Here is a 12,627-nt window from a genome sequence, read left to right on the forward strand (position 1 = left end):
TCAGCTCAGGTCATGATCCCAGGGTCCTGGGATTGAGCCCCGCACCGGGCTCTCTGCTCCGTGGGGAGCCTGCTTCTGCCTCTCTCTCTCTGCCTGCCTCTCAGCCTATTTGTGATCTCTGTCAAATAAATAAATAAAATCTTTAAAAAAAAAAAAAAAAAAGAATGATATGAAAATCAGTAGTTAAGACCAGCCTAAAAGTTTAACTTTTAGATCCAAACCCACTGGATCAAAACAAGAATTCTACAAAAAACCCTTGGCTCCCTACCAGACCATAAAATCCAAAGCTATCCATCTAAGGCCTCCAGGTAGCCTGAAAATATGCAATAAAAGAAAGAAAAGGAAGCCTCCGTTGCTAGCAGATGCTAACAGTCTCTATCCCCACAGCCGAGAAATGAAGACAACCATAGGAATCCCCAGACAATGTTCTTCTGATGGACATACTATGCCTCCACTAATCAACCAGCATCCTGTTTTTACAGGTCAGTTCTATGAGCTTGATTAATCTTAGTCCCCTGTCTTTGTGTCCTTAAAGCCAAACTTCAGTCTGTAAGGCCATCAGCCAGACTCTGCAGAGCCATCAGGAGGCCAGAAGGACATGGTCAGTGGAGTGAAGGGCCCCTTGAAGGAAGCTTCCTCCAGACAGCATCTACTTCACTAGCAGGGGTAATGGAACTTCTAAAGGTTCTATGGGAATCGAGACAAAGAAACAAACAAGGGAAAAGAATGGTGACTTTTCAAAAGCATAAGAACCCTCAGGTATAAATCAAAACCCCGATGAGATACCACTGACACCCATGAGGATGGCTGGACTCGAAAATGCAAGTAATACCAGATGCTGATGAGAATGTGGAGAAACTGGCACCCTCATACACTGCTGGTAGCAATATAAAATGGGGCAGCCACTTCTTTAAAGACAATTCTTTAAATGTTAGCTATAGAGTTACCATCTAACCCAACAATTTCCCTCCTGGGTATGAAGACAAAAGAAATAAGAACTATTTCCCTCAAACACTTCTACACAGGGGCGCCTGGGTGGCTCAGTGGGTTAAGCCTCTGCCTTCGGCTCAGGTCATGATCTCAGGGTCCTGGGATCGAGCCCCGCATTGGGCTCTCTGCTCAGCAGGGAGCCTGCTTCCTCCTCCTCTCTCTCTCTCTCTCTCTCTCTCTCTCTGCCTGCCTCTCTGCCTACTTGTGATCTGTCAAATAAATAAATAAAATCTTAAAAAAAAAAAAACACTTCTACACAAATGTTCACAGCAGCATTATTCCTAATAGCCCCAAATGAACCACCCAAATGTCCATCAACTAATGAATAGATCGACCAAACGTGCACATGCAGACAACGGAATACATACAGCAGTAAAAAGACAGGAAATACTGATCCATGGTACAGTGTGGAGGAAGGTGGGAAACATTATGCTAAGTCAAAGACTAAGTAAAGGAAGAAACCATGCAGAGCCACAAAGGAGCACACAGTGTATGAAGTCACTTATATGGAAGGTCCAGAGTAGGCTCAACTCCACAGACTGACAGATGAGGGATTGCCTAGGACCAGAAGTGGGGGAAGGCAAGTTGGAAGGAGCTGGAGTGGTGGGTGCTGGAAGGAGTGGGGTCTTTCTTCATGGTGACAGAAACATTTTCGTGAAACTGATTTTGGGATACGTGCACATCGCTATGAATATCTTAAAAGCCATTGACTTGTCCACTTTAAATGCATAAGCAGCATGCATTGTGAATTATATTTTAATAAAGTTATTTTTTAAAAACATTTTTTTCCCGGAAAGCCTACTTTTAAAAATAACCCCCATTGGGGCACCTGGGTACCTCAGTCCGTTGAGAGCCCTACTCTTGATTTCAGCTCATGTCTTGATCTCAGGGTTGTGAGTTCCAGCCCTACACTGGGCTCTGTGCTGGGCATGGAGCCTACTTTTTAAAAAAAATAATAATAACCCCCATTTATGGGATACCTACTATTTGTCAAACACTGTGCCAGGCAACTTACCTACGTTACCTCATTTGTTTCTCATAACATTTTACGAGGTAGGTAGAAGCCATTCCAAAAACAAATGAACAACTCAAATATTCCTCTAGATGCCTTCTATTTAGTGATATGAGTAAGTTAAATCATGATACGGAAAGATGCTGGTAAAACCCACGCATGAGCAAATAAAAACTCAGAGGGTGCGACTATTTAGAGAAAAACAGGAGATGGGGAAGGCGAAATCACCAGCTTCCATCCTGTGCAATTTCATAGACTTCCCTGCCCAGGGAAAGCTGCGTGCACTGTGGCAGGTCCCTTCAGAAGAGAAGTCATCATATGTAAAAGCACCCGGTGGTGTTGATACTGAGTCTAACAGCGCCCAGTAGGATAATCACAGGAAGGCAGTATAAACATAGAGGAAATGAGAGCTTTATTCCTTGTTCCCAGACTGGTTTGCTTTTGATATTCTCCCAAAGGGAAAAAGTGTGCTTGACAGGATTACAAAAATAACATACACACCTTATGAAATTTTTTTTCAGAAAATGCATGAAGTATAAAGAAGAAAGCCATCATCAGCCATAACCAGCATCAAAAGTTGGTGTTGATTACTAGTCAATGGCAAGTACTGAGCAAAATTAAGTTGGATTTGAATTGTCCAGCCGCTAGCACACAGGACAAGATCTGGAGACTGAAGGGAGAAGAAATGTGCCATGAAAACTGTGACCCTACAGCTTCAAATGCAGCTGGAGAAACTGAGCACACAGAGTCGTCCTCTGAAAATAGGACCGCTCAGATATGGTAAAAAGCCTGACAAAATCCCACTGCCAAAGGCAGTCACAAAAAGAGAAGAACGCTCTTCTTATCCATCCATCTTAAACCTCGCCACTTCAGTGAGGGTTCCTGAACTAAGTCTGTTCACCACAAAGCACAGGCAGCAGCGTGGAAGATGGAGGAATGACAAATATGGGGACTTCTAGGTTCAGGTTTCCAAAGGGTGACCACACTCAAGGTGAAGGGGCCCCATTCACAGTTTGGGGTCCTGGTGATCTTAGGGATAGAACCTTCTCCAATCATCACACGCCTTGTTCTGGCAGCAGGTGCCAAAGGAGAGGCCACAGACTTGGATAAAGATGTGCTCCTATTCCTTCATAGCAAATCCCCAGAACCCTCGGCCCAGGATCCAGAAGACCCTACACAGCTACCAGCTTAGCCTGAAAACAAGAACCAAAGTTTCAACGAGCGTGGAGAAAGTCCAGGCTGCAGCTAAGATAAATGATCTCCATTTGCAAAGCCTTTGAGACCCAGAAGAGCTGCAGAGCTTGTCATGGCAGCCCTTTGCCAAGGGACCAAGATATGAACAGCTGCTCCTGGGAATAGCAACCCACTCCTGGGCAGCCCTAGCTGTGTCCAACCAATAGCCAACCATTTCCCCACCTTCCAGAGTCAGAACCAAAACGCAGGACCCCATTTTCAGTTCTATCTTTTTAAAATAAGGTTTTATACATCTTTCTGGATCCATACCACTTTCCTTCTCCCTCCAATTAAATCGGATTACAGCAAATTGCTAAGAAAGGTATTTCCAGGAGGAAAGGGGGAGGGGTAGGAGAGACTGGAAAGAAAAACCAATATAACAAAGACAAACAAATGCAAAAAAAGTGTTGCATAATGGTTATGAGCAAATTTCAGAGCAAGCAAGATGTAGGTTCAAACCCCAGTTGTAGCAATTACTATCCATGAGCCTTCAGAAGCACTATTAACCTTCTCTACCAGCTGTCAAATAACACCTCTACCTAATGCAGAGTCCAGAATGATACATGGCACAAAGTAGATGCTCAGGAACTACTTATCATCACCTTAATAAAAGCTATCAAAACTTTACATAAGATGAAGGGCTTCTGCAATTCAATCTTTCATTCTACAACTCTTTAAGTGAGCACTTAGTAATTGCCAGGTGTTTTTCTAGGGAATGGGGATAAAAAGATTAAGTCACTGAAGGAACCCTCTTACCCTTGTGAGCGTAAAGCCTTCTGAGGGCAACAGACAGTCAACAAATGTACCAATACAGAAATTAATACAGGTCTTTAGACCAATGAAGGAAAAAAAACCAAGGCACTGCAAAAAAACAATACGGCAGTGGGGGGGGGGGGGACAGGGAGAGGGTGGATGGGGTGGGGAGCAAAGCAGGGAAGATCTGGTCAGTTATTAAGTTGTACTTTCTTTGTCACTTACGTTTTATAGCCAGCGTCCAGGAAATGTTTCAAAAAGGAAACCAAAGTTTTCTCATTCCCATCTGAAATTCTGGTAAACCAGTTCTCAAAAGATATACAAATGCCAGAAAGCCATCTGAGAGTACGCGCAGACTGATAACTAAACAAATTTATGTTAACATGGAGAATTCAATTGTCTACCCGGACAAAATAGCTGAGCTCAGAAAGAGTTTTAACACTTAGTGCCGGTCAAGATAAGTCGACAGACATCCTCACCCCTGCCCAGGGGTATGGAAATTAGTATGACCTTGTTGGAGCACAGTGTGACCCCGGGCATCAAAATTACAGGTTAGCAAATTCTTTGACCCAGACATCTAGTAATTTACCCAGAAGAAATAAGACTAGCATCAAAAATACGGATGTGTAAGGACAGTTTTTCAGGTCATTTCTAGCCTCAAGACACTGGAAACAACCTACCTCTTCAGCAGAAAATTACTTCATAAACCATGCTAAATCCATACACAGAATACTGCCTAGCTATCAAAAAATAACATACCTCTATTTATCCAAAGATGGAAAAATGTTCAAAACATGGTGGTAAGTGGAGAAAAACCAGTTTGCAGAAGGGTATATATAGATGATCTCCATTTATGTAGAAAATAAACGTATATGTAACCATGCATATGCATGCATGCAAACACAATACACATCAAACCGTTAACTCTGGTTCTCCCTGGACGGCCATCTAACAATTGCTATATTCATTATTGTGTTGTTGTTGTGGTGGTGGTGGTTTTTTGGTTTTTGTTTTTTTTGTTTTGTTTTGTGAGAGCATGTGTGCACGCGTGGAGCACAAGGGTAAAGGGCAGAGAGAGAATCTTAAGAGAATCTTAAGAGAATCTTAATCTTAACCCCCAAGGCGGGGGGGGGGGGGACCCCTCAGTCTCAGGACACTGAAATCATGACCTAAGCAGAAATCCAGAGTCAGATGACTAACTGACTGAGCCACCCAGGGGCCCCGTGCTATATATTTTGTACCTCTATGAATTACCTTAACTTTTTACAATAATCGTATATTACTCTGTCCTGCCCCACAAATGAGATTTCCTTTAGGGGTGAAGAAATTAAATCAGGAAACCAAGCAATAATCTTTTATCACCTCACTACCCTATCACCCCATGTCCCCAGGTCAAAAGCAAGTTTCTCAAAATGCCAGAGCATGTGTTTGGTTTTTAAATTTTTTCCTTACAAATTCTTTTGTTCTACACTGTTCCAAAGCAATTAAATAATTACTACACTGTTTCAAAGCAATTAATTAAATAGAATTAAATAGATTAATTTCAAACTACTCTAGTATGACTAGTGTAAAAACAATTTCAAAATTCCAGGGATGGAAAATAAGTAATCTAACATTTCTCTAAGGATTTTATTTATTTTAAAGACAGAGAGGGAGAGAGAGCATGAGCGGGGAAGGAAAAGAGGAGGGACAAGCAGACCCCTTGCTGAGCATGGAAGCCCGATGCAGGCCTTGATCTCGTGACCTTGAGATCAAGACCTAAGCTGAAACCAACAGTTGGATGCTTAACCAACTGAGCCACCCATGTGCCCCATGATCTAACATTTTTTGAGCATATACTGCTGTCATATTCAATATCATGTTTAATCTTCACCACAACACCATCTGGTAGCTATCATGACCCACCCCCTTTCACAGATGAGAAAACTGAATTTGAAAAATTCATGTATCACTCAAGGTCACAGAGCAGATGAGTGCAGATCTGATAGAACAACTCTTCTCAGGGACAGTAGCAATTTTCCTGTGGGCTGCTGCAATGGAGCTCCACAAACTGAGGGGCTTAAATAACAGAAATGTATTCTCTCACAGTTCTGGAAGCTAGACGTTCAAAATCAAGGTGTGGGCAGGCCCACACTCCCTTGGAAACCTGTAGGGCAGAATCCCTCCCTGTCTCTTCCAGCTGCTGGTGTTTGCCAACAATTCTTGGAGTTCCTCGGCTTGTAGATACATGCCTCTGAACCCTGCCCCCGCTGTCCAGTGGCCATTGTTTCCCTGTGTGCTTCTGTCTCTTCCTACAAGGACTCTGATCATTTGGGAATTAGAGCTGCGAAGACACTTCTTCCCAATCAGGTCACGCTGTGTAGTATTCAGGGCTAGGATTTCAATATATGTTGGGGAGACACATTTCTACCCATAACATGGACCCAAGAAGATGACACTCCTTCCTCAAACACATCCTGCCCACAGCAGCACAGCCCGTTAATGTCATGCCTGTGTCATGGAAGGTTTTATATGAACTTTCTATGACTGCGAAGGCAACTCTCCTCTGCCTTCAGGCAAGGCTGCATCTGAATTATTCAAGGCATGGGAGCTCAGGTCCTGCTATAAAGGCTTTCTGCCTTCTACACTGGCTCTCAGCAGTCACTGGGGGACTCTCTGAAATTATTTATTCTTCCAGGTCAGGCGACTCACAAGCTTTGTAAGATTAAGATCACCAGAAAGATGCGGAGGAAATACGGTTCACTTTCCCAGAGTCCCTGACTTAGGGTCTGATTGAATGCTCCTGAGAAGAGGGGGAGACGTAGGACTAGCTCACCATGTTACTTGTAGAACTCATTGCCTTTGCCATCCACTTAGATCAGACCCCAAAACCGAATTACCAATATGCCATTTCTTGACTGAATCAGTTACTTTTCTTTTTTCAATTTCTGGAACTGTTTCCAAAAGCCAAAAGAATGTTTGCTAAAACCAGTAATCAAAAGCCAACCTGTCAACTGGTAGTGTTCAGATCAAGGCATTTGGCTCAGCAAATGGGGTGGGGGGGAACAGATAAAAACCAGAGCAAGGACCCCGCATGGGTGAAAACCAGTGTGCCCTACATTTATTTCGCCTGAGGAGACACGCAAGGATTTATGCCTAAGAATATCTACTCCAGAGCTCTCAAATTTGCTTTCCAATATGCTGCTAAGCATCAAGCCATTTGGAGGTACATTTGGAAAAAGTGAACAACCTCCTTGGCTGTGTTTCTGCCTCAGTGTTGCAGAATTTCGAGCCTGTAAAGGTGAACGGCCTCCCATCTGCCTCTACCTCTCCATCTCAGCAAACTGACGGAAGGCCCGAGGAGACAGCTGGGACTGGGGTACATTCGCGGGCTTCCCACCTGTGCTGCAATCATGCAAAATGTCAGAGGCCCCCAGTGAGCAGCAGGCTGTATCTTCCTGTGGCAAGCAGCCTGACGGCCCTCCACAGCTAACGGCAGCAGGAGGCTGTACCTCCTGAGGCCATACATGGTACACAAGGCTGACAATGGCGGAGACAGGCGTGAAATGCTCCATGTCATCTGGCCTTGCCAAGTTCCTCCTACACTCATTTCTCCCATACCTGCCACCTCCAGCACCTTCTTCCTTCCCTCAGGATCTTGCTGTCATTTCCAGGACTCTGAGTAACACTGTTTTGTCTTTTTTTTTAAATGGATTAAAAATGATCGCAGTACCTAAAGAGTCACTGTCTAATACGGGAGCCGTGAGCCACATGTGACAATTTACAGTTCAATTAATCTAAATTAAATCAGGCAAGAAACCTATGCACAGAACCAGTGTTTCATGGCCCATGCAGGTGAGGGTTTGAGGACACTGGACCATGCCGCTATAGAACATGTCCGGGACTGCAGAGAGTTCTAGCAGGTTGCTCTGGTCTAATGGACAGAAAGAGCAGACCTCCTCACATTCTTCTGTCCCCAGTCCCCTTCCCTGCAGAGAGCCTGCTGGCCAGCCTGCTCTGTATCCTCGCAAGAGGTTTGATGTGCATGGATGCAAACTTCTATTGTTAAAACCAATGAGAAGAGACCCTAAGCACTATTTTGTGGCACGCTTTCTTCACCTCAGGACACTTGTAAGTGTCACCATGTAAGTGTACACGTACTGCTTCATTCTTTCGGTGGTCCTGCGGCAGTCTATGGTAGCCAGGATGACTATCATCACCTCACCTTTCTAGCCACACTCTTCTGTGTCCCCTTGCCCCCTTCCCTCCCCAGAACACTTTCATCCTACCCCAGTGACCACATCCTCGGGCTCTTTTCCAACTCTTGCCCTCACCTCTCTGCCTAATCAAAACCTGGCTGCTCCCCAGGGAAACTGCTTTCCCTACCTCTGAAGCAGAGGCAGAGTGTTGTCTCTCATCCACAATCACAAAGCCTCCCTTCCTCGTGCTAAATTCCAAACCAGTCCTCCAGCTTTTTCCCCGGACATTTGCAGTGACCATCAGAGTGGCTGACACCTCGCTGTCAACCCCCACCTCCTGCCCCCCTCCTTTAGTGACCTACGACAGCAGCAGCTGCTTCAGTGTTGATCTCCTCCCCGAATTCTGCAAGCACTCCTCCCATCCCAGATGGGGCATCCAGCCACTACCCGGTGTGACACACATCCCTGACCTTTGGTTCGCACCCTACCCCAGCCACCCACTCCCAGCTTAAATCCACCCCCATACATGAATCACCCATGAAATGCTGGATGTCAGCATCTCTCTCCCAGATTACTGCCCCACGCCCACTGCAGGCTACCTAAGGAAGCAAGACTTCTCATCCCCGAGGACCGTTTGTTACCTTCCCGTGGCCATCAGGCTAAGTCAAAGAAGCCAGTCGCAGAAGAACAAATACTCTAGGAGTCTACTTATTTGAGGTACCTAGAGGAATCAATTCAGAGAAACAAAGTAGAATTGTGGTGCGAAGGGCTGCGGAGAGGGACAAGGGTAGCCGTTTAGTAAGTATAAAGCTTCAGTTTTGCATGATGAAGTCCTGGGGACTCTGTTCACAGACATATATGAATATATTTAATACTATGGGGCCATACACTTATACATTTAAGATGGTAAATTCAATGCTATGTATTTTTTACCACAGTGAAAGAAAAAAAAAATGCAAAACAAAACTCCTGAGGCTACATTCTATAGCTGGATATCTTAACAACTGAGGTGTGCTCCGTGGTGGTGCTAACAGCATCCCATCCTCCTCTGGGCATCAAACCCCCACCCCATGCAGTCAGCACACACAGTGTCCAGGGGCAAGGCTGATGAAGCTTCCGCTCCTCCTCACACTGGCAATTCTAGACCCCAGATTCTTTCTGAAGCTTAGAGTCAAAGTAGGACAAATTAGAGGAATTAACTAAGAACCAGTTGGGTATTTCCCCCTTTATTATTCTCCAGCCACCAACTGAAAGCCAATGGTTTTTCTAGCTATGCCTCTCATAATTCATTCATGCTCATTAATATGCAAACATCAGTTTCTCAGCTGGCAAGGATTCCATGAATTTTTAATTTACATGAGATGAGCAGAGATTAAAACTTTAAACTAAAGCCAACAATACAAAGGACTGTGGAGCGTCGTTTTAATCCCTACATTTAGATTCTCCAAATGAATTCACTGGCATCATCATGCGAACCATCATCTGGGAATTACTGGAGCAACTCCTCTGAGTTTTTGCCTTTTGGTCATCAATATAGATTTCTTTTTTTTTTTTTTTTAATGATACCTGTTTTGGGATCGCTAAAAACAGTGAAACCAAAGACATTTCTTGTCATCAATCTTTTAATCTTGAAAAAAAACTCCAGGCCACCTGGCAAATGTTCAGAGATCTCAACTCTATAGAAAACCCACAACAATTTGTAGATTTGTGACTAATATGTAAGAAAACCATTTCAGCACAAAGGAAATCAGATTTTTAAAAGCACATTAGAAGAGAGAAATTGAGAAACACGGAACTCAATTCCTTCTGGAACTGCAAATCACATTCTGGATTAGTAATTCTAAAATAAGAAAAGACAGAGGGAAGAGCTTTCTCTTTTGAGGGCAAGGCCCAAAAGAATTATAATATAAGCCACATATGTAATTTTAAATTTCTAAAAGCCACATTAGAGAAAGGAAAGAGAACTAAAATTAACTATAATAGTTTAATCCAATATATCCAAAATATTTCTTTAAGGTTTTATTTTTAAGCAATCTCTACACCCAACATGGGACTTGGACTCATGAGTCTGAGATCCAGAGTCGTGTGCTATACCAACTGAGCCAGCGAGGCACTTCATATCCAAAATATTCTTTTGTCAATGTGTAATCAATATCTTTAAAATTTTTTTTAAAATGTCTACAGTCCTTTTTTTTTTTTTTTTAAGTCTTTGGAATGTTGTATTTTACACTTACTACACCTCTTAGTTCAGACCAGCTACCCATAAGTGCTGAAATGTCCCCAGCTACTACCATACTGGACAGTGCAGCTAGTAAACCAAAGAATCTATGTTCTTCTGATGGGAAAAGGACTACCTTTTGAAATGTGAGCCTATCCCTGGGTTGTTCTCACTGTATTCCTCAAATAATTAGCCACCAACAACCTGGTTTTTTGTATTAGCTACTCCTTTAACTAGACTAGTATTAATTCAACATTCATCATTATATCATCATTTTAAATTTTATAAAATCAACTTACTAGAATGGTTTTCTTAAGTTTTCAGCCATCAATTGACTCACTTTAAAAAAAAATTAACCTTACCCTAAACAATAGCATCTGTGATATCACAGATTTGATCCTCCATATTTGTTAAAAGAGCTAATGCATATTAAAATAAATACCTAACATTTCAAAGAAGTTTCTGTGCTCTACCTAAAGCCAACAGTGAAATAAAATTTGTTCTCATTTGTGAATCAGTTACAGCATTACCATCCAAAAGCTTTCTGTTTGGTACATGCAACCCCAAATATATTCCTATCTGAGTCCTCTAGCACCTAACATTTGTATCTCAACATTTATACATTTAAATATGACACGGCATTCCCATCAACACTACCTTCTGTCTGGGCACCACCAGAAACGCAGCAGGGGAGAATTTACTCATTTGTATTCAACTCACAGAGGTGGGATCAAACACTTCCCTTAATGGCCAGTGGTGGCTCTATCTCAGGGGAGCCCCCTCAATAATTAATAATGATGGCAGCTAAGGTTTCCTGAAGTGCATGCCAAACACTGCTATAAGTTATGTGTGTATATATTGTTCTAATATATATAACATATATATACTGCATTACATATTGAGCATATATAATGTATATAATAACCCTAGGAAGGAGGTGTTGTTTTCCTGCTTTTCCAGATGAGGAAACAGGGCATAGAGCACTTAGCAGCTTTCTATAGTCACAGAGCTAGCAAGTAGTACAGCTAAGATTCAAAGCCAAGAAATCTGATTCTGGAACCTGTGCTATTATCAGCCTGGAGGTTACAAATGAAATAAAGAAGATGGAAGTTGGGAAAGACACGTTTTATGGTCACAAACCCAAATTCCTCAAAGACAAGATCATCACCGACAGATTGTAGAGACTGGGACAAGCCGTGTCCTCTAATAGAGAGAGGAATGGAAGACAAGCACGGTACTTTAGAATACCCTCAAGATGTCTTCCAGAAATTACAGTGGAAAACTCAACTTATTTAGAAAGAAAGAAAAAAAGCATGAGAACACAAGAGAACAAAGATTCCAGAAACACACAAAAAACCAGGATGGAAGGATAGATGAATTGAAACATGGACAGATCAAAGGACAGATGGACAGAAGAGCATAGACAGATGAGCATACAAACATTCCCTCCTGACTCAAGAGCAGAGAACAGGGTGAATTATAAAAGGATACCCCATCTCTCCAACCATCCCAAAAGGGGTCTACCATATGGCTGGTACCACAGCAGGCACTCTCAAAGGCAATCTGGGTCCTCATTCTCACCCCTGGGTCCAAAGCTGCAAGGGGAGCTATGCTGACAGCCTAATGATGTGGCCTTCCTTTGCAAGGGTTCCGCAGCCTGGAAGAAGAGAAAAATCCACTTACATGTACTCCCTGTGGGCAGAGTGTACAGCGGCAGCATTGCTGTAACGCCACAGGACAATCGCCGAGGACAGGACGTCGAGGATGGCATCAAACTAGGAGAAGGAGACACGGCATTAGTGTTTTCCAGAGTTAATAAGGCATGACTGTGAAGACACAAGACACAGACGCCTGGAATCTGAGCAAGTGACCTCAGAGCAAAGAGGCTTCACATCATTACGATGGAGGCTCTCATCATCCTCACGGTGGGTCCTGGGAATCTGCAGCCAAGGCCGCTGGACACGCCAGCCTGGTGGAAGGACCACGGCTCCTCCTCACTTCACACTGCTCCCACAGACTGAGAAAGCACACTCCATGCTGCAGTGGGCTTGGCTCCCTGGGCGCTGGCTCCAAGCACCCTGGAGATACAGGGGGTACTGACACTCTTCTAACATCTATCTCCCAGCAGGCAAATCACCACAGAATTTCCCCCTACATCCCAGGTAAAAGATTCTGGGTAAGGGTTCTTTTCTGTGTCTGGCTCTCAATGGGATGCTTTTACCTGAGGTTCGGGGCTGAGCATG

General features: G+C 43.5%; 1 protein-coding gene across 1 annotated transcript in view; it reads right to left on the reverse strand.

Moving 5' to 3' along the window:
- The window catches only part of TMEM163 (transmembrane protein 163), a gene marked incomplete at its 5' end in the record, with an annotated part of 224,942 nt that overhangs the window by 73,717 nt on the left and 138,598 nt on the right, over window positions 1-12,627 (reverse strand). The window contains one exon of the mRNA XM_080798828.1: window positions 12,068-12,159. Coding sequence (XP_080654954.1) covers window positions 12,068-12,159 — 92 coding nt within the window. The remainder of the gene's footprint in view (window positions 1-12,067; window positions 12,160-12,627) is intronic.

Source organism: Martes martes (genome assembly GCF_963455335.1).
Source record: "Martes martes genome assembly, chromosome: 3".
Classification (NCBI taxonomy): Eukaryota; Metazoa; Chordata; class Mammalia; order Carnivora; family Mustelidae; genus Martes; species Martes martes.